Source organism: Rhinoderma darwinii, chromosome 7 (genome assembly GCF_050947455.1).
Source record: "Rhinoderma darwinii isolate aRhiDar2 chromosome 7, aRhiDar2.hap1, whole genome shotgun sequence".
In the NCBI taxonomy this organism is placed as follows: domain Eukaryota; kingdom Metazoa; phylum Chordata; class Amphibia; order Anura; family Rhinodermatidae; genus Rhinoderma; species Rhinoderma darwinii.
The window spans coordinates 69,318,160-69,341,395 of NC_134693.1; the positions used below are offsets into that span (position 1 = coordinate 69,318,160).

The 23,236-nt window shown below is 44.1% G+C and overlaps 2 protein-coding genes across 4 annotated transcripts in view; one reads left to right on the forward strand and one right to left on the reverse strand.

Moving 5' to 3' along the window:
• Positions 1–544: 544 nt before the first annotated feature.
• On the reverse strand, positions 545–21,538 carry FHIT (fragile histidine triad diadenosine triphosphatase). 2 transcript variants are annotated; one of them, XM_075833515.1, is made up of 2 exons: positions 21,261–21,538; positions 545–1,277 (listed from the first exon to the last, which is right to left on the reverse strand). In XM_075833515.1, exon 2 carries the CDS (start codon positions 1,205–1,207, stop codon positions 746–748), a length of 462 nt encoding a protein of 153 aa, XP_075689630.1. In that variant the 5' UTR covers positions 1,208–1,277; positions 21,261–21,538; the 3' UTR covers positions 545–745. The 2 variants fall into 2 exon arrangements, with proteins under 2 accessions (XP_075689630.1, XP_075689631.1); XM_075833516.1 differs by lacking the exon at positions 21,261–21,538 and adding an exon at positions 17,327–17,641.
• Positions 21,286–23,236, forward strand: part of SLC25A17 (solute carrier family 25 member 17) — a 111,757-nt gene continuing 109,806 nt past the window's right edge. Inside the window, exon 1 of one of the 2 annotated variants that reach the window (XM_075833514.1) lies at positions 21,286–21,359. Coding sequence is in view for 1 of the 2 variants with exons in the window: in XM_075833513.1 (XP_075689628.1) it covers positions 21,384–21,497 (114 nt within the window). In the remaining variant the exon portion in view is untranslated. The other variant, XM_075833513.1, reaches the window with a different exon arrangement.

A 23,236-nucleotide genomic window follows, 5' to 3' on the forward strand; every position in this document is an offset into this window, starting at 1 on the left:
GCATGTCCTATATTGGGGCATTATCACACACACCTACGCACCCATTGAAGTCAATGGGTGCGTGATTTGCCCATCAATTCAATATGTGCTTTGCGAGTGCGTGAATAACACACGCCCCTCGCAAAGCACACTGATGCATAACGCAACACACACGGACCAGATTCACGTGCGTTTTTCAGGCGCGTGAATCTGATACGCTCGTGTGAATGAGGCCTTAGTAACCTAGTGGGCTCGCCGCCCATCTGTTGACGTTACTTTTTATTATTTGGGTTTCAGTTTCTCACTATTTCCAAGATATCTTCTTGTACAATCTAGCTATCAATCTGAAGTAAGGACAGAAGTGATTTGTGCTGCTGCAGTTTTTTAGCTGGCAAGAGAAATACCAAGAATGGTACATTGTAACAGCCTGCAGCTGTGTGAAAGTAGGATTAGGTATGTACAAGTTTTCAGACTTCTAATGTAATCAAGATGGTTTCCATTCACTAACAGAAAGCAGAGATCTCAAAATGCTGACAAATTGAATCAATGCATAATACAAATGATATCGAATTATGCAATAATTTAGTTTTATTTACTAAGTCAGAACAACCCATTTAATGAAATCCCACTCGATTAGGCTAAGAAATCTAAATAGCAATTATATACAGTCACATGTGGTTGCTAATCATACATCAGCTTAATAACTTTATTTCTATGTATAGCTAGAAGATAAAATGTAAAATTTAAAGCAGCAGAAATTTGTGGTTTAGAAGTACTTCCTGAGTTCCTCAGCCTCTGCTTCCATCTGTTCCTCAGATCTCCACTTCTCTGAAGTGGACAGCTCTTCTCTGTCATGGTCATGCAAAACTTCATACACTGCGTCATTCTTTTCAAAATCCCCTTTTCTTCTTGGCAAAACATGTACATGAACATGAGGAACAGTCTGTCCTGCCTCTGGACCATCCTGAATTGATATGGTTAGAGAAGTGCCACCGAAGTGCTTCTCCACCACACTAGAAACTCTCTGTACTGTGATGAACAGGTCACTTATTTCTTCAGGCATCAGGTCTTTAAAACGTTTTACAGGCCTTAGTGGACAAACTAGCACATGCCCTGGTACCACTGGCTTCCTATTAACAAGGGCAAACGACAACTCCGTCCTTAAGAAGGTAACTGTTGGCTTAATGAGATGTTTACCAAACCACAAAGACATGGCAGGAAAAACCATGAGCAATGCTATTATCTACTATGTAACTATAACCTGATCCACCACCAGAATTTATACCGGCAGCTTTAAGCTGAAAAAAAAATAAAAATGAAACAGTTAAAACTTTTTTTTAGATTTCAAAACCACACACACACACTTTGTGCTCGTAAGTACATTATTAGAATTCGATAATAGCTGGCCTATGTAATTGACCCATAGTAATCCAGTCAACTTTTATCTTCATAGTCTTCACACAAAAAGATTTCTACACACAAAACAGGGATCATGGAGATTTTTAACAAAAATAAGCTCTACAGTAAATTTTCAAAGAAGTTTCCCTACCTCAGTAAGTAATAGCATATTCCATTCAAGGCCCCTTCAGCACTTTGTATGCACAGCACGCTACAGACCAGGGACTGTGCAGAGAACTGCATCAAAGCCCAATTTAAAGAGGCTCTGTCACCAGATTATAAGTGCCCTGTCTCCTACATAATCTGATCGGTGCTGTAATGTAGATAACAGCAGTGGTTTTTATTTTGAAAAACGATCAATTTTGAGCAAGTTATGCACAATTTTAGATTTATGCTAATTAGTTTCTTAATAGACAACTGGGTGTGTTTTTACTTTTTTACCAACTGGGCGTTGTAAAGAGAAGTGTATGACACTGACCAATCAGCGTCATACACTTCTCTCCATTCATTTTTAGCAGTACTCGCAACACATCGTGATCTCGCGAGATCACGCTGTGCAGTCACATACTCCCAACATTAACTTTACCGAAGTGTCTTGAGAGCAAATAGACATTGCTTTCAGCCAGGACGCGATGTCTATTCACACTCACGACACTTCGGTAAAGTTTCTTGGGTACTTACTCACACAGCACAGCATGATCTCGCGAGATCACGCTGTGCTGTCATTCACAGAAACTTTACCGAAGTGTCTATTCACTCCCTAGACACTTCAGTAAAGTTAATGTGGGAGTATGTGACTGCACAGTGTGATCACACTGTGTTGCGAGTACTGCTAAAACTGAATGGAGAGAAGCGTAAGACGATGATTGGTCAGCGCCATACACTTCTCTTTACAACGCCCAGTTGGTAAAAAAAAAAGTAAAAACACGCCCAGTTGTCTATTAAGAAACGAATTAGCATATTTCTAAAATTGCTCATAACTTGCTCAAAATTGATCGTTTTGCAAAATAAAAAACACTGTTATCTACATTACAGCACCGATCACATTATGTAGGAGATAGGGCACTTATAATCTGGTGACAGAGCCTCTTTAAGTGCTGCAATAGCAGGATTGTAAAAATCCAATGGTGCTGCAGGGCTTCAGTGCAGCGGTCCCTTTAATCTAGTGATTGTGTAGGGTCCCAGCAGTCAGACTTCCATTATCTATAGGTGAGGATATATCCTAACAATATGCCATTATTTGCTGAGGCGGGATAACCCCTTTAACTTTTTCACTGCCAAGGACTTATGTAATAAATCATGACTTTAACCCTATAGCGACAACCGCCTTAAATGTACGGCGGATGTGTGCTGTCACAATATGGCGTGGGCTCAGGAGCGGAGCCAGAACCATACACAGTGAAAAACTGCTGTTTTATACCGGCTGTAAAGTTGACATCCGCTTGCAATGGCCAGGATCCAAAATAATTCAGATCCTGGTTGTTTGACCCCTCAGATGCCGTAGTCAATAGTGACACTCCACTGTCGTCGGCCAGCGGTCCATCGCTGCTGATTTTGGGCATTATTCCCTTAAACACAGTGAACGATTGCGATCGCACCAATTAAAGGAACAGTGTCATCACAATTTTTTTTTTAATATGTTAAAGATGTTAGTGCTTTATTAAAAACGTTTATATTTATTTGTGTGTTTGTGTTTTACTTTTTCTTATTTTTACACTTTTTATTCCCTATGGGGGCTGCCATTTTTTGTTCCATTTCTGTATGTGTCGATTAACGACACATACAGACATGGAATACGGCAGCCACAGTCTCATAGGGACTGCGAACGGGTCCCGTCCCATCCACTTCTGCGTACGCCGTCTGTGTGGGAACTGCGCATGCGCCGCTCCCACACAGTCCAACTTGAAATTGGCGCCGTCCGGCGCCATTTTCCTGTGGACCGGAAGTCGCGGCCGGACAGTAATATTACTACTTCCGGTCGCGGCTTCCGGACTTGTGCACTTGGACCAGCGGCAGCAGACGGAGCGGACTGGCCGGAGGGAGCCGCGGCGGCAGGAGCAGGTAAGAGATTTCAATGTATGTTCGTGTTTGTGTGTGTTTACTACTGTATGTAAACCTACTACACTGTGTGTTAGCTCAAAAAATGGCGACACACAGTGTAGGAGGTTAGACCGTTCAAACCCCTCGTTTATCCCGGCACTAGCCAGGATAAAGGAGGGGGGGATGCTGAGAGCTCACTAGAGCGAGGGCTTTTTACCCAATTTTGCAATGCTGCAATTTTGGGAATAGCTCCATCTAGTGACCAGCAATGGGAAATATTATAAATTAGAATTAATTTATAATATTTCCTGACTCGTGAAAAAAATAAAAAAAATTTGAACAATGTTTAATCACCCACACACTAAATGTTTAATTAAAAAAAAAACAACATGTTTTTCTGGCAACACATTCCCTTTAAGGGTTTTGTAACACATCAGCGCCCCTCACTATGTTATTTCAGGGGGGGGGGTGTCGATGGTTGGCATGGCAATCGGAAGACAGACAATGGCCTCCAGGTCTGCCATGTACGGAAGCCTGTGAGGACCAGAATCCAGCTGGTCCTGATAGGCTTCCTGGCAGCGTCACACTGACAGTTATAATACACTACACTAGGTCGTGTAAGGTATTATAACAGCGATCAGTGCTGCAGATCTTAAAGTTCCCTAGTGGGACAAAAAAAAAAAAATAGTTAATAAAAATGCTTTAAGAAAAAAGTGTAAAAATAAAAGTTAAAGAGACTGTCACCACATTATAAGTGCCCTATCTCCTACATAAGGAAATCGGCGCTATAATGTACCTACATTGCATGCACCTGACAGCAGTGCTTTTTATTTAGAAAAACAATCTATTTTTACCACATTAGGAGCGATTTTAGCTTTATTAGAATTAGTTTCTTAATGCCCAAGTGGGCGTGTTTTTACTTTAGACCATGTGGGCGTTTTACAGAGGAGTGTATGACGCTGACCAATCAGCATCATGCACTCCTCTCCATTAATTTCCTCAGCGCATAGTGACACTGCGTTATTCACTATGTGCTGTCTTATACTGACATATTTACGTCACTGAAGTGTTTAGACAGTGAGTAGACATTCCTTCCAGCCAGGACGGGATGTCTATTCACAATCTCTGCACTTCGTTAACGTTTGTTTGGTACTTACAGCAGAGCAAAGCGTAATCTCGTTGTAACCTGTCATTTACAGCGAGATCTCGTTGTAACCTGTCATTTACAGCGAGTACCACAGTAACGTTACCGAAGTGCAGGGATTGTGAATACATCCCGTCCTGGCTGGAAGGAATGTCTACTCACTGTCTAAACACTTCAGTGACGTAAATATGTCAGTATAAGACAGCACATAGTGAACAACGCAGTGTCACTATGCGCTGACTAAATGAATGGAGAGAAGTGTATGACGCTGATTGGTCAGCGTCATACACTCCTCTGTAAAATGCCCACATGGTCTAAAGTAAAAACACGCCCACTTGGGCATTAAGAAACTACTAATTAGCATAAAGCTAAAATCGCTCCTAACCTGGTAAAAATAGATTGTTTTTTAAAAATAAAAAGCACTGCTGTCACCTACATTATAGCGCCCATCTCCTTATGTAGGATATAGGGCACTTATATTGTGGTGACAGAGTCTCTAAATTAAAAAAACAAAAACTGTATTTTCTTATTAGTCTTATTATAGGAAAAATAGGAAAAAATTCAAAACACACATATTTGGTATCACGGCGTTCGCAACGACCCAAAATATAATGTTATTTTTCCTGCAAAGTGAACACCACAAAAAAATAAAAAACAATGCCAGAATCATTATTTTTGGTCACCACCCCTCCCAAAATATAGAATAAAAAGTGATCAAAACATGATTAAAATAGCACCAATAAAAACTACAACCCGTCCTGCAAAAAACAAGCCCTAACACACAAAAAAACAAACATAAAACTTATGGCTTTCAGAATATAGTAACCAAAACAAATAATATATATATTTTTTGACCACTTTAGCTCTCAAAAAAAAATTTAATAAAAAAAAGTGATCAAAACTTTGTAAGTACCAAAAAGTGGTATAAATAAAAACTACAGCTTGTCCTGCCAAAAATAAGCCCTCACAACGGACAAAAATCTACAAAAAAAAAGTTATGACTCAAAACTAGAGATGAGCGAACCGGGACAACCGAACCCGGTTTCGTTCCGAACATCGTAAAAAGTTCGGTTCGCAGCGAATCCGAACACGTTTTGACCGAACCCGGCTTATGAGTCACTGATTTTCCGGTACGCGACGTCAGGAGATAGTCACTGTCCAGGGTGCTGAAAGAGTTAAGCGATCGGCAGTAACTGTTTCAGCACCCTGGACAGTGACTTACGATCACAATATACATCAACGTGTAAAAAAATAGAAGTTCCTACTTACCGATAACTCCCTGCTTCTTCCTCCAGTCCGACCTCCCGGGATGACGATTCAGTCTGAAATGTGTGCACGACTATTTTAATCAATTTCACAAAAGTTAAATTTTATTTGGTCACTCACGCTGATTTGTCTGAGATTGATGGCTTACCATATGTCTACTTTATGTTTGCATCAGGGTTTTTCTTACGTCTTTTTATTTTTCTAGGACGTTACAAGGCTATAACTTTAGCAGCATTTACTAATTACTGATCGGCAGTAACTCTTTCAGCACCCTGGACAGTGAATTCCGATCACAATATAGAGCAACCTGTAAAAAAAAAAATACTTACCGAGAACTTCCTGCTTCTTCCTCCAGTCCGGCCTCCCGGCTGTTGCCTTGGTGACGCGCCCCTCTCGACATCCGGCCCGACATCCCTGGATGACGTTTCAGCCAATGTGACCGCTGCAGCCAATCACAGGCCAACCCCAGGCTGCAGCGGTCACATGGACTGCCGCGTCATCCAGGGAGGTCGGGCGGATGTAAAGAGAGGGACGCGTCACCAAGGCAACGGTGACGCGTCCCTCTCTTGACATCCAGCCCGACATCCCTGGATGACGCGACAGTCCATGTGACCGCTGCAGCATGTGATTGGCCTGTGATTGGCTGCAGCGGTCACATTGGCTGAAACGTCATCCAGGGATGTCGGGCCGGATGTCGAGAGGGGCGCGTCACCAAGGCAACAGCCGGGAGGCCGGACTGGAGGAAGAAGCAGGAAGTTCTCGGTAAGTATTTTTTTTTTTACAGGTTGCTCTATATTGTGATCGGAATTCACTGTCCAGGGTGCTGAAAGAGTTACTGCCGATCAGTAATTAGTAAATGCTGCTAAAGTTATAGCCTTGTAACGTCCTAGAAAAATAAAAAGACGTAAAAAAAACCCTGATGCAAACATAAAGTAGACATATGGTAAGCCATCAATCTCAGACAAATCAGCGTGAGTGACCAAATAAAATTTAACTTTTGTGAAATTGATTAAAATAGTCGTGCACACATTTCAGACAACACATAACTAGGCGTAGTCCTCAGACGACATAACTAAGCTTGGAAAAAAATAGTAGATCCTATCCCATACCATGTTCATAAGAGTCGAAATAGATATGAATATATGATATGGTTTTATTCATATTGTATGGGATAAGTTCTAACATTTTTCTCCTTTCTTATGTATATGTCGTCTGAGTATGACAGTTACGTGTATGATGTCTGTCATGTGTGCCCGACTATTTTAAAAGGGAAGAATTTTTTTTTATATGTTTTTGCTTTTTTTTTTTTAAAACATCATTTTTATTAACAGTTTTCACATTTTCTTACAAACATTTCACGCAAAGGTTGCATCATGAGTGCGCAGCACTCAACTGTCATTGAATTAACCTTGAATTAAATTCAACATAACATAACATAACATACAAACATGGCATAAGTGTCGATCTTCATATAGACCGAAAACATGACTTCCCCCATCCCCGACACGACTTAGGTCATCAATGAGTATCTACTTATCATTTATCCCCCGACTAGATCAAAGTTGCAAACCCCCTAGAGTGCCTGCCAAGAGCTGCGTATAGTACCACTTTGTGTGCCTGAAAGGCGTAACAATTTCCACTACTTCGGCTGCTGTGCACTGCGATTCTATGAATATTTGCCATTTATCGAACAGCTTCTTTGTTCCCGTTTCCTTCCGTCTTTCCACCTCCACCCTCTCAAGAACTAATAACTGTTTCAGACGAGACACAATCAGTTCTAACCCCGGCGTGTCTGTTTCCAGCCATTTACTCAGGAGGCATCTCAAGGCCACCAGTAAAATCGTGTGCACCAGCAGGGGAGGTGATCTCACCCCTCGAGCACACTCTTCCTCCGATGGCCGCGCCTGATGGAACAATAGCGCTTGAGGAGTCATTGGGAGGTTCGTTTTCCAATGATCCGCAATATATTTGTGTACCATCCCCCAAAATTGCTTCGTATGTACACACCCCCATACTCCATGCCATAAATTCGTCAGGGGTGTGTTGCATTTGGGACAACACGTAATGCAGTCGGGGAAGATTGTGAAGGCAAAATATTAAAGCCATATATAGCTGAATGCATCAATTTAAAATAGGTTTCCCTCCAGCTCTCGTTTATAACACTCTTCCGTACCATCTCCCAAACCCCCCAATATGATCTCACCTATACCTGGATCTTGGGTCCACCGTTCCCAGACTTTGAAATTAACCCTTGATTGTGGACGAACAAAACCATCTCCCAGTGCTCTATACAACCCTGAAATAGTCGCACGCCCAGTTGTTGGACCTATGACCTCATCTAGAGTGTGCGAGGTGGCTTCCTTATTCAAATCCCTGAGCCTAGAGGTGCAAAATGCTCGTACCTGAAGAATTTGTAAGAAATTAACCCTACCTTCTAGGGGTCTGAGTTTAGTGGTGATTTCCGCCCCGGTTAACCACCTCCTTTCCTCTATATGCATAAGATGCCCTGCGTTATTAATGCCTATCGTCCCCCAAGAGGCAAATCCGTCTCCCTTGCCTACTCCCGGCAAAAACTCCGGGTGTCCGCTGAACGGCATATGTTTCGATACCAGGTGGGGTAGATCAAAATGCTTACGTACCGCTTTCCAAGCTAGGACTGTATCTCTCAATACAATGGAGGTTTTGAGACGGCACGGAAGAGAAGCAACTCTACAATGTAGCAAAGCCTTCAGGTTCCAGGGTGAGGCATACTCCCCCTCCACATCTATGTTGGAATAATGGCTCGTTTCGTGAAGCCAATCTACTACATGACGAAAAAGACATGCCACGTTATAACCCCTGATATTCAGGAAGTTCACACCCCCTTCTTGTTTGCCCATCATGAGCTTGGTAAGTGCAATGCGAGGCCTTTTTCCTGCCCATATAAATTTTGTGAATGAGGAAGTCAGTTTAGAGACATCCACATGTTTCAATAGGAGAGGGAGTGTTTGAAAGGGGTATAGCAATCTGGGGAAACTAACCATCTTAATCAGGTGGCACCTCCCCAGGAGGGATAACGGCAATTGGCCCCATCGGGTGAGTTCCGCTTGTATTTTTTTAAATAACGGGGGATAATTTAGGCCATACAGGGTGTCTGGCACCTTCCCTATCTTGATGCCCAGATAAGTAATGCAATGTTCAACCGGGGATATCCCACACCCCAAGGATTGCCAAAAGGTCTTAGACAATGGTTTGCCCAACTCCAGCAGTTTGCTTTTAGCTAGGTTGACTTTATATCCCGAGCATTGCCCAAATTCCTGTAAAAAGTGAAAAACCGACATTAAATGCTCTTGAGGATTTGACATAAAAAGTATAAAGTCATCAGCAAACAGGGCTAACTTAACCGCCAGAGACCCTACCTGAATACCTCTGAACATATCAGATTCCTCCAGGAATCTAGCCATAGGTTCCAATGCTAGATTGAATAACAGGGGTGACAGGGGGCATCCCTGCCGGGTTCCTTTATGTAATTGAAAGGGATCCGACAGGAATCCTGAGGAGTGAACGCGTGCCTGTGGATTATTGTAGACACCCTTCAAGAAGACCCGGAAGGCTCCCTGGACGTTCATTTTGTCCAGCACCATCCCCAGCCATTCCCATTGTATGTTATCAAAGGCTTTCTCTGCGTCTAGCGCTAAAAGTGCCGGCCGGGTACCTGGCTGGGGATCGTGCCTGACTGTTTCTAGCACCGTCAACACTTTGCGTAAATTAGTCACTGCTGCCCTGCCCTTTACAAATCCTACTTGGGATTTTCCCACCAATGTGGGTAGATACGTAGCCAGACGATTGGCCAAAACTTTTGTGAGTAATTTCTGGTCTTGGTCTATCAGTGATATAGGACGGTACGACCCCAGGTCAAGAGGATTCTTCCCCTTCTTGGGTAATACCTTTATATGCGCTATTTTGGCCTCTCCTGGGAGAGCACCGGTCCTTAGTAAAATATTATAGTTCGCCACCAAGGTAGGGCTAATTTCTTCTCTCGTAGATTTAAAAAACTCTCCTGTAAATCCATCTGGACCCGGGGCCTTTCCGTTGGATAAGGTCTTAATGGTGCTCTGGATTTCCTCTAAGGTAATCTCTGCGCTCAAGTGGTCGTTCTGCTCCTGAGTGATCCCTGGTAGCTTTACCTTCTCCAAAAATTCCCTACCTTTTTGGGGGTCTATGGGCGTGTCTGAGTAAAGGGCTTGATAGTATTTACTTAATATAGTGTTAATTTTTTTTGGGTCTGATGTAGGATTTCCATTGGGGTCGTTAAGTGTTGAAATGTGTGACGGTGCAAACCTCCCCTTCGCTAGTCGCGTTAATAATTTGCCCGCTTTATTGCCGAAACGCATTAGATCGGCATCAAATTGGGACCGATAAATACTTTCTCTTTTGTCTAACCACTGATCAAATTGCCGCTTAGCTTCCCTCCATTTCTCCCCCATAGGCGCTGATGGAGAGTGTAGAAATGCTGTGTATGCACACCGTAATCGGTCGCTCGCTGCCTTGTACCCTTCGGTAGTCTTGCGTTTAAGATTAGACATAAATTGCATAATTTTCCCTCGTATTACCACTTTGGCTGTACGCCAATACAATGACGGGTCCGAACGATGTGATACATTATCCCCATCAAATTCCATCCACCACCCCTTAAGCTTCTGTATAAAGCCCTCATCCTTTGTCAGAAAGGCGGGGAACCTCCAAATAAAATCCGTTCCTCTAGCTACTGTGTCGGCCAAGGTAATGGTAACCGGGGCATGGTCCGAAATAACTAGATCCTCAATCGCCGCTTCACGTAATCGTCGAGATAATGCGTCATTAACTAGCAAGTAATCAATACGCGACCATGACTGATGGACATGAGAAAAATGTGTGTATTCCCGCGCATCAGGGTGTAGACTCCTCCAAGCATCTGTTAGGGCAGTGTGTCTTAAAAAGTCTGGCAAGATCTTATCCCTATTTCTCTGCGAACTAGTCCCTGCGCTCCTATCTTCCCTGGAGGACCTTACAGTGTTAAGGTCTCCCCCTAGAATTAAAAGCCTAGTGCGATCCTGCTGGAGTTGGGTTTCCAAATGACCAAAAAAACCTGTGCTAACCGTATTTGGGCCATACACATTATGAATACTGATAGTTTCCCCTGCATGTTCCATCACTAGATGGAGCCAATGGCCCTCATCATCACGCTCCTGGGACACCAGCGTAAACGCAAAATTTTTATGTACCAAAATTATAACTCCCGCCTTACCCTCCCTTGCCGGCGAGCCAAAAACCTGGCCCACCCAGAATTTTTGCAAGTATTTAAATTCTGGCTCGGTAAGGTGAGTTTCCTGTAATAGGGCTACATCTGGGCGTAATAGTTTCATGTGTCGCAAAAGTTTGGTCCGTTTCTGTGGGGACCTCAACCCTTTAACGTTCCATGAGATTATTTTCATGTTATTGGGCAGTGCATAAGATGAGCTAAAATGTCTAAAAGTCGTGATAGGTTCGGGGAGTCAGATCCATCTTTTTCCAAGAGCCATGCGTAAACATTAAGAACATAGCCAAAACCCGGCTTATAAACCAAAACTAAACTCCATATCAAGGCCATCAGGCCAATATACCTAAAAAAAACGAAAAATCACCTGCGGCAAGGGTTATCAGCCCCTTAATACCCATTGGCGTAAGAGACTTCACTTTTTTCTGTTGTGCCAAAACACATCCCTCCCTCCCCCTCCCCCCAGACCTGCATATATACCCCCTTCAATGAGTAAGCTGCACCTGCCTTTGCCACCTCATTAACCCTTTGTCGCCTGTGCACAAATTTATACATTCTTATACCATCGGTTTAACATCCTAGAGTCCGTTTGGATTATATCATCACATATCAAAATGAATCCTGTTTCACCTCTAGGCTTCCCTGCCTCCTTCTCCCAGATCTCCTACCTAACCTTCCCCAAGTATGCGATCTGTGGCAGATATAACTAATCCCTTGCGTAGGGGAGGCATTGTATCATTCCCGGTCGAGCACGCCCACAAGGAGAGATCTCAGAGCCTGCCCTAACTCACTCTCTAATCCCCTGTAATGAAAATGCGGGAAAATACCAAAATGCATACATTTTAACATTATAACATTAGGTCAGCTGCTGACCAGTACAAGGTGTCGTATAAGACCGCCAAATGCCGCCCTCAGAACTTTAAAATTATCTGCAAACTTATCTGCAGCCGATTGGAACCTGCGATTGGTCTACAGCGTCCACAAGATCATCATCACATCAGATAAAATGGTGCTGAGAAGAACTTCGCCCGATAATCAGGAGACGTAGATCGGGTGCGGTCCCGCGTTCGCCTCTGCGGCTTCGGAGAGTCCCCTCCATTTCCGGATCGACCCCCCCGGGATCTTCCTGGTGTGGGCATTAAAGCTTCTGCCCAGGTTCGCTCCATATCTAGTCGATTCCGTTTGGCTTCTCTGGACTTGCGATTTGGACTATGTGTTGGACTGCGACGCTCCTCGTGCTAGGGTCTGTGTCTGCAAAGCTCCTCCGCTTCCTTCGGTGTGGTGAAAATCTTGGTCCGCCCGTTTTCTTGAAACACCCGTAAGATGGCTGGGTACTGCAGGTTAAAACGTATTTTCGCTTGGAACAGCGCGGTACAGATCTTGCTGAAAGAACACCTTCGTTTTGCGACCTCCGTAGAATAGTCCTCGAAAAGTAGCACTTTCATTCCCCTTTATTTCCAAAGGACGCGATCTGCTGCGGAATGCCTTCATAAGTGCCACCTTATCATTGTAATCCAACAGCTTAAAGATTACTTGTCTGGGACGAAGCAAACTGTGGTCATCTGCTGCTGGGAGATGTCTGGGGTCCGGCCCCACCCTGTGTGCCCTTTCCACCCGGCAGGGACGTGGAAGACCTAACGCTGCTGGCAATGTCCTCTCACATAATCGCTGTAAATCAGAAGAGATCACCGCTTCTTTCAGCCCCACCAGTCGCAGGTTGCTCCTCCTGGAGCGGTTTTCCAGATCCTCCACCTTGTCCCCCAACTGCGTAGCAGCAGACAGCACCACTTTAAGTTTGGATTGCAGGCGCTCATTTTCATCCTCCAGCAACGTCATACGCTGTTCTAATTCATCAGTCCTGGAAGTGACTTGTGCCAGCTCCGCATGCACGCGGTTCAGGGAATCTTGCACAGTTTTTTCCAGTGCCTTTTGCAGGTCTGGCGCTATCTGCTTGGCCACTTCACGGGCCAGGGCTATATAATCAATGGGTGCAGGATGAGAAGAGACTATGTGCCTTGCAGGACTTGAAAGCTGGGACTGAGGGTGCTGCAGCTCATCTTCCTGTGTGTATAGCAGGGGCGCAGTGGCGGGAAGCGCCGCCATCTTACCTCCCTTTTCCATGGCCGCGGCTGAATCTTCCATGGCTGGCTTATGCGCACTTCTGAGGAGGTACCTGTCCATACAGGCACCACCGGGTATGTTTCTGCGTGCAGGGCTGGTGGCTTCACAGCTGATAGTCGTCGCCGGAGCGACTATTGCGAGCAAGCAGGCTGGACGGGAGCGGGAGCTCAGTCACTCGTGTCCTGCATCGCCAGCGCCGGAACCGGAAGTATGTTTTTGCTTTTAGTATGTCATTAATAAATAAATTTTATTTATTTGTGTTGTACTTTTTTCTTTCTTTTACTTCTCTATGGGGGCTGCCATTTTTTCTTTTCATCTCTGTATGTGTCAATTAACGACACATACAGAGATGGAATACGGCACATACATCCCCATAGAGAATGCGAACGGGAGCCGTTCCATTCACTATAGCGTACGCCGTCTGTGTGGGAACGGCGCATGCGCCGCTCCCACAGTCCAAAAGGAAGGTCTTCGGCAGAGCGACATCTGGCGCCATTTTCATGTGGACCGGAAGCCGTGGCCGGACAGTAAGATGACTACTTCCGGTTGCGGCTTCCGTCCATATGTTCAGAAGCAAGGATTAGGAGCGGAGGCAGCCACAGCGGCGGCAGCAGGAGCAGGTAAGTTATGTTTTTGTATGTGATGTGTGTGTATGTTCGTGTTATACTGTGTGATTACCACTGTATCTAATCCTCCTACACTGTGCATTCGCTCAAAAAATGACGGCACACAGTGTAGGAGGTTTGAACATTCAACCCCCTCCTTTCTCCTGGCACTAGCCAGGATAAAGGAGGGGGGATTGTTTGAGGACACTAGAGCGAGTGTGTCTTCTCCAATTTTGCAGCATAAAGCAATGAGGTTGCTTTACCACATGCCAATGCTGCAATTTTGGGAATTGCTCCCTCTAGTGACCAGCACATGGAAATGTTATAAATTAGAATCTAATTTATAATATTTCCTGACTTGTGAAAAAATTAAAAAAATGAGAACAATGTGTAATCATTTATATGCTAACAGTTTAACGAAAAAAAAATAAAATAAATTCTAGCGACACATTCTAGTCACTCACGCTGATTTATTTATGAACGAAGGTGACTGCAGATATATGGTTACAATCTCTGGTTGACTATTTGTAGGCGTAGTGCATTATTAGAATGTTTGCATTATCAATCTCAGCTCAAAAGAGATTAAAGAGGCTCTGTCACCAGATTTTGCAACCCCTATCTGCTATTGCAGCAGATAGGCGCTGCAATGTAGATTACAGTAACGTTTTTATTTTTAAAAAACGAGCATTTTTGGCCAAGTTATGACCATTTTTGTATTTATGCAAATGAGGCTTGCAAAAGTACAACTGGGCGTGTTTACAGTAAAAGTACAACTGGGCGTGAATTATGTGCGTACATCGGGGCGTTTTTACTTCTTTTACTAGCTGGGCGTTCGGAATGGGAGTGTATGATGCTGACGAATCAGTATCATCCACTTCTGTTCGTTAACACCCAGCTTCTGGCAGTGCAGACACACAGCGTGTTCTCGAGAGATCACGCTGTGACGTCACTCACTTCCTGCCCCAGGTCCTGCATCGTGTCGGCCACATCGGCACCAGAGGCTACAGTTGATTTTGCAGCAGCATCAGCGTTTGCAGGTAAGTAGCTACATCGACTTACCTGCAAACGCCGATGCTGCTGCAGAATCAACTGTAGCCTCTGGTGCCGATGTGTCCTCGCTCGTCCGACACGATGCAGGACCTGGGGCAGGAAGTGACGACACAGCGTGATCTCTCGAGAACACGCTGTGTGTCTGCACTGCCAGAAGCTGGGCGTTCTGAAGAGAAGTGGATGATACTTCTCGTCAGAACTCCCAGCTAGTAAAAGAAGTAAACATGCCCAGATGTAACACACATAATACACGCCCAGTTGTACTTTTACTGTAAACACGCCCAGTTGTACTTTTGCAAGCCTCATTTGCATAAATAAAAAATGGTCATAACTTGGCCAAAAATGCTCGTTTTTAAAAAATAAAAACGTTACTGTAATCTACATTGCAGCGCCGATCTGCTGCAATAGCAGATAGGGGTTGCAAAATCTGGTGACAGAGCCTCTTTAAAGAGGCTCTGTCACCATATTATAAGTGCCCTATCTCCTACATAAGGAGATCGGCGCTATAATGTAGGTGACAGCAGTGCTTTTTATTTAAAAAAAACAATCTATTTTTACCACTTTATTAGCGATTTTAGATTTATGCTAATGAGGTGCTTAATGCCCAAGTGGGCGTATTTTTACTTTAGACCAAGTGGGCGTTGTACAGAGGAGTGTATGACGCTGACCAATCAGCCTCATGCACTCCTCTCCATTCATTTACTCAGCGCTTAGGGATCCTGCTAGATCCTTATGTGCTGTCTTATACTAACACATTAACAATACTGAAGTGTTTAGACAGTGAATAGACATTCCACGGGATGTCTATTCACAATCTCTGCACTTCGTTACTGTTTCTATGGTAGTTACAGCAGAGGAAGCGTGATCTCGCTGTAAATGACAGGTTACAGCGAGATCACACTTCCTCTGTTGTAACTACCATAGAAACAGTAACGAAGTGCACAGATTGTGAAAAGACATCCCGTGGAATGTCTATTCACTGTCTAAACACTTCAGTATTGTTAATGTGTTAGTATAAGACAGCACACAAGGATCTAGCAGGATCCCTATGCGCTGTGTAAATGAATGGAGAGGAGTGCATGAGGCTGTTTGGTCAGCATCATACACTCCTCTGTACAACGCCCACTTGGTCTAAAGTAAAAATACGCCCACTTGGGCATTAAGCAACTCATTAGCATAAATCTAAAAATCGCTAATAAAGTGGTAAAAATAGATCGTTTTTTTTAAAATAAGACTAAATTTCATGCACCCAAGACAAAAGCTAGCAGTGGTCCGACCAATTGGGTATGTACCAACGTTAAACGTATCCATAGGCCCTCATTCACCCGATGGAGGCAAATAGAGAGTGTCCTTTTGACCTCTGTTGGGGTGGTATACCTTTTGCCATACAGCAAAAAGGTATATCACGCAATATAATTATTATTATTATTTTTTTTAAACATGGCAGTCCATGGGCGACAGATGAAACTGCATCCTTCCAAATTGTACCCCCAATGTTTACAAGTTGTATGTAGCCCAAAATGTTACATATACTTCACAACATTGAAATTGCAACACCAAGAAGGAAAAGTTTTGGAATTGTGGAATTCACAGGATCAATAGACATATTAAGGATATGAAAATGATAAAAAAAAAATAATAATAAATGGAAACAATATATTCCAAACATCTTCAGCATCGAGTATGAGCGCCATGTGCAGAAATGCACACAATTACACGCCTTGGCATGCTATCAATGAGGTTATTAATGATCGAGGAATGTTATGCCACGCTGAATGCACTTGGGCACGCAAATCATTAAGATTCGCTGCTGGCAGCTCCCTTTGCAATAGTCAACCAATGATGTCCCAGATGTTCTCGATGGGAGACAAGTCGGGAGACGCTGCAGGCCATGATAGCAGGTTTAGTACATGCAGGCTGCTCACAGTAGCTCAAGCAACATGTGGCCTGACATTGTCCTGTTGAAAAACAGCTTCTGGGACACTTTAGAGAAACGTCCGTACCACTGGTTCCACGACCAAATCAATGTAAGGGTATGTGCACACGACCAATTTTCAGGCGTAATGGAGGCGTTTTACGCCTCGAATTACACCTGAAAAGACAGCTCCAATACGTCGGCAAACATCTGCCCATTGCTTGCAATGGGTCTTACGATGTTCTGTGCAGACGAGCTGTCATTTTACGCGTCGCTGTAAAAAGACGGCGCGTAAAATTACGGCCGCGTCAAAGAAGTGCAGGGCACTTCTTGGGACGTAATTGGAGCCGTTTTTCATTGACTCCAATGAAAACCAGCTCTAATTACGTCCGAAAAAGACGCCGCGAAAAACGCGTGCACTTGTAAAAAAGTCTGAAATTCAGGAGCTGTTTTCTCCTGAAAACAGCTCAGTATTTTATGGCCTTTTTTTGTTAAGCATGTGAACATACCATAACGCCGAGCTGTTAGTATACCTGACTAAAGGGGTCCGGCTACCGTATATTATGCCATCTCACACCATAAACCCGGGAGTAGAACCGGTGTGACGTTCCCTTGTGAGGACCTCTTCATAGCGTTGTCCACATGGTCTCCAGACATCATTGCATCCGAAACAAAAGCGGGACTCAACGCTGAAGAGGATAGACCATCATTCCGGTCTCCATTGCGGTCTTGCTGTGCACCATGACAACCTTTAGATGTAGAACACCTGTAGATGGATGCCAGATGCTCGAAGCCCAATGTCGTGCAAATGCCTTCTCATGGTTTGTGTCTGTTCTCCCAAGCGTAGCGATCTAACGAAGTGATAAACCAAGGTTTCTCAGTTCAAGCATTCTGTCCCCCTCAGTTTGCGACAAGTGGTGATAACAGGCACATCAATGAACAGGAGGCATCGCACAATCATCCCACACCACGTGATCCGATTTTTTGAGATTTCATATTGGTAAAAAACTGGTTTCAATCCGTCTTTTGTGACCCTCCAACATGCCACAGATTGAAGCTATATGCTTGAAAATGTGATAATTTGCAGATCTTACCAACACCTGCCACTTCCTCGATTTGCATAACCTTACGGCTTGCCCTTCATGGTGTTGCAATTTCAATGTTGAGTGTATATACCCATCTACAACCTGCGGCATGTTCTACTGTCACATATCCTGCACACTTTTCCCACTTTCTATGAATAAGGACAGTGTAGCTGTGCACACACGCAAGGGACTGGGGGTGGTGCGCAGTAACATTATAGGGGAAGGGTCTGAAGGCAGCGCTGCTCAGTGCACTGCCGTATCATCCCCATCACAAAGCACCAGGGAGGAGAGTCCTTGAGGTGGTGAGTGATGCAGCTAGGAGTGCCCATGTATAGATACTTATCAGTCCCTGTCACGTCACCAATCTGGTTATTTACGTCGATGCAGAATATACCTCATGCTGCATCAACATAAATTGACGTAATCTTATTTAACGGTACATCGCCCTGTAAAACGCTCTGCCATTAAAGAGGTCGGGATGACGCTGTAAGCCCAATCCTCCTTAAAGAGGCTCTGTCACATTATAAGTGCCCTATCTTGTACATAATATGATCGGAGCTGTAATGTAGATTACAGCAGTGTTTTTTATTTACAAAAACGATAATTTTTGACGGAGCTAGGGAATATTTTAGCTTTATGCTAATGAGTTTCTTAATGCCCAACTGGGCGTGTTTTGACTTTTTGACCAAGTGGGCGTTGTGGAGAAGTGTATGACGCTGACCAATCAGCGTCATACACTTCTCTCCATTCATTTACACTGTACATAGTGTTCTAGCTAGAACACTATGTGCAGGCACATACACACACACTAACATTACTCAAATGTCCTGACAATGAATATACTTTACCTCCAGCCAGGACGGGATGTGTATTCAGAATCCTGACACTTCGCTAATGTTTGTGGTTGATTTGCAGCACAGCAGGCGTCGTCTCGCTGTAAATGACAGTTTACAGCGTAATCTCGCGAGACTATGCCTGCTGTGCTGTAAATCTCACACAAACGTTAGCAAAGTGTCAGGATTCTGAATACACATCCCGTCCCGGCTGGAGGTAATGTCTATTCATTGTCAGGACACTTGAGTAACGTTAGCGCGTGTGTGTGTGTGTGTGTGTGTGTGTGTGTGTGTGTGTGTGTGTGTGTGGCTGCACATAGTGATCTAGTAAGATCACTATGTGCTGTGTAAATGAATGGGGAGAAGTGTAGGACGCTGATTGGTCAGCGTCATACACTTCTCTCCACAACGCCCACTTGGTCAAAAAGTAAAACACGCCCAGTTGGGCATTAAGAAACTCATTAGCATAAAGCTAAAATAGGTCATAAAAATGATCGTTTTTGCAAATAAAAAACACTGCTGTGATCTACATTACAGCGCCGATCACATTATGTACAAGATAGGCCACTTATAATGTGGTGACAGAGCCTCTTTAACAGGTAGCTGAAATGATCCGCTCCCTGTCACAAAATACACTAAGCACAGTTCACAGAGAGCGCTGTGTTTTGACATGGGACCCGAACGCTGGAAGCTTCCTTTCTGTATTCGGGCCGTTGCCAAGGAAACTCATAACCGCTCAATAACGTCACGTGCTTCCAACAGTCTGATAGGGGAGAGGAGCACGCTGGGAGGACATTATCTGTGTCCTCCCAGCATTCTTCTGTATGCAGATCACCTCTAAGGGCTCATTCAGACGAGCGTGAATCTCGTCCGTGTGCCGTGCATTGAAACACACAGCACACTGACCCATTGATTTCAATGGGGATATTCACACATGCGTGAGTTTTCACGCAGCGAGTGTCCATTGTGTGAACTCAGTGTCCCTGCGGCTACTATCGAACCAGTCTGCGGCTAACAAAGCAGCGGGCCGTCGGTTGCCATAGTTGCATTTCTGCAGGTCCTGTCTTTAAATAAAAAGCTGTCTGACGTGTTCTATAGACTAGACATCAGTAACATGTAATGCCCCCCTCCCCTTTGTGCCAGCCTCTCTCAGCCCTTGGCTGGTCTTGCTCGTTGCTCTAGATGCCAGTGACACACAGCTCTATGCACCCCTTAACACGGTGTTTGCGAGCACAGATCTTAGGCCCAGTTCACATCACGTTCTTTGTTTACGTTTAGTTTGAATGCCGGAAAAGATCATTGGTCGCTTTATAAAGCAGGAGCTATGATTGGCTGCAGGGAGCTCATATTAGAGTCACCTAAATTCTAATTCACACCACGTTAAAGGGCCTACATATAGGGAAAAGCTCCCAACGTATACGTTAAACATGGGCTGTGACGGATGCCTTAGGGCTTATTCAGAGGAACGTGTAATACGTCCGTGCAAGGCGCGTGATTTTCACGCGCCTTGCACGGACCTATGTTAGTCTATGGGGCCTTGCAGACTGTCCGTGAGTTTCACGCAGCGTGTGTCCACTGCGTAAAACTCACGACATGTCCTATATTTGTGTGTTTTTCGCGCATCACGCACCCATTGAAGTCAATGGGTGTGTGAAAATCACGCGCAGCACACGGAAGCACTTCCGTGTGACACGCGTGATTCGCGCAACAGCAGTAAAAACTATGAATGAAAACAGAAACGCACCACATGCTTTTCTGTTTACAAACATACAAACCGTGTCATAATGATGGCGGCTGCGCGAAAATCACACAGCCACGCATCATACGCGGCTGACATACGGAGCTGTTAAGTACCTTTTCGTGCGCAAAACGCCGCGTTTTTTTGCGTGCGCAAAATGCACACGCTCGTGTGAATCCGGCCTAACAGTGATATCCATCACCATAGACTATAATTTTATACGTTCAATGTATACCCCATGACGTATACGTGAACAGGACCCTGCGCAGACAGAAACTGACACCGACGAAATACAGAGGTTTCCGTTTCCATCCCCATTGATTTCAACGGTGACGGAAGCCGGTGCCTGTGGGTTCCGTTTGTCTATTCTGTGCACCGAATCCGTCGTTTTGCCGGAAGCAATAGCGTAGTCGACTACGCTATTGCTTCCGCCAAAACTAGACATAACTAGACACCGGCTCCGTCACCTTTGAAATCAATGGTAACGGAAACCTCTGTATTCCGTCGGTGTCAGTTTGTGTCTGCGCAGGGTCCTGTTCTGACAGAAACCTGACGAAACGTCAGAACAGGACCCCAACGCAGATGTGAACAGAGCCTTAGGAATTAGTCACCCATAAACGAATATGGTATCCGTTTAACGTGTGACATACGTATAGGCCTCACTGTTAAAATGCTGCACAATCACATATTTTTTTGCAGATGCTACAGGATGGAATAACAGTCGTGTGTGTGCGTGTGTAATTATATATATATATATATATATATATATATCTCAACAGAACAGAATGATAAAATAAACCACAGAGCTCACCGACTCGTTCTCTGAAGATCCCGCGGCTGCAGGAAGTGATCACACGGCGCCTGAGCAAAGAGGCTTGGAACGCATCCCCTAGAGCCCGGAAGTCATGAGGTGATTTGTGAAGCAGATGCGGTTATGGCACTGGAGGGAGTGCAAGGGAACTTTATCCTGACGATGGCCGATATAAAGTCTGCCATAAGTTCCATTCTGTCGTACGAGAACTTAGTTCATGCTGTGTCTGGAGCGGTAGTAAGTCCATCAACTAGTTTTCGGTGTTGTGGCAGGGGTTTCGTTAAACAGTGCAGACCAATCAATCATTAGTTGGCACTTCAGCAGCAGAATACGGTCATGAATTACACATCCCGGGCTTCATCCAGTTTTCATACTGACTACCAGTATGAAAAGCAAGATGGCCCCAGAAGTGAGAATATCTATATAAGTACTTGATTAAACGGCATCTGTGGAACAAACTGACACTTGCCTGCCTGAAATTTGGTTCCTAATCACCGAGCTCTCTGTGGCCAGAGAAGTTGTGGACGTCCATGGCATCAATTTCCATTTTGGTTACTTCAAAACACAGATTGTGGCTTCCGCGTGCGATCCGTTTTATTGCGGACACATACACTAGAATGGGTGAGATGGACCGCAAATACGGACAGGAGTAGAACATGTTATGTAATTTTGTGGAATGGCCACACGTATCCACAAAAAACGATGTGTGCCTGGCCCCAAAGACATAAGTAGTTCAGTATGTGAACTACAAAACCGGATTGGATACTGAAAAAAACAAGAGGCTCTGTCACCAGATTCTCAAATCCCTATCTCCTATTGCATGTGATCGGCGCTGCAATGTAGAGAACAGTAACGTTTGTGTTTTTTTTTAAACGTTAATTTTTGGCCAAGTTATAAGCTATTTTATATATATGCAAATGAGCTTTGAAATGGACAACTGGGCATGTTTTTTTTCGTATGTCCAACTGGGCGTGTATTGTGTTTTTAACTGGGCGTGTTTACTTATTTGACTAACTGGGCGTTGTAAATAGAAGTGTATGATGCTGACGAATCAGTGACCAATCAGCATCATGCACTCCTCTCCATTCATTTACACAGCACATAGTGTTCTTACTAGAACGATGTGCAGCCACATACACAAGTGTCCTGATACTGAATACACATGATCATCCAGCCTGGACGTCATGTGTAATCAGAATCCTGACACTTCTGAATCTTTTCTGTGAGATTCCAGCAATGGAAACGAAATCTCGCGAGGTTACGGAGATAAACGAGATTTCGTTTCCCGTGCTGGAAATCTCACAGAAAAGATTCAGAAGTGTCAGGATTCTGAATACACATGACGTCCAAGCTGGATGATCATGTCTATTCATTATCAGGACACTTGATTAACGTTAATGTCTGTGTATGTGGCTGCACATCGTTCTAGTAAGAACGTGATGCTGCTGTGTAAATGAATGGAGAGGAGTGCATGATGCTGATTGGTCACTGATTCGTCAGCATCATACACTTCTATTCACAACGCCCAGTTAAAAACACAATACACGCCCAGTTGGACATACGAAAAAAAACACGCCCAGTTGTCCATTTCAAAGCTCATTTGCATATATATATAAAATAGCTCATAACTTGGCCAAAAATGAACGTTTAAAAAACAAACAAAAACGTTACTGTTATCTACATTGCAGCGCCGATCACATGCAATAGGAGATAGGGATTTGAGAATCTGGTGACAGAGCCTCTTTAAAGGGGCTCTGTCACCACATTATAAGTGCCCTATCTCATACATAAGGAGATTGGCGCTATAATGTAGGTGACAGCCGTGCTTTTTATTTAGAAAAATGATCTATTATTACCACTTTGAGCGATTTTTAGCTTTATGCTAATGAGTTTCTTAATGACCAAGTGGCCGTGTTTTTACTTTCGACCAAGTGGGCGTTGTACAGAGAAGTGTATGACGCTGACCAATCAGCATC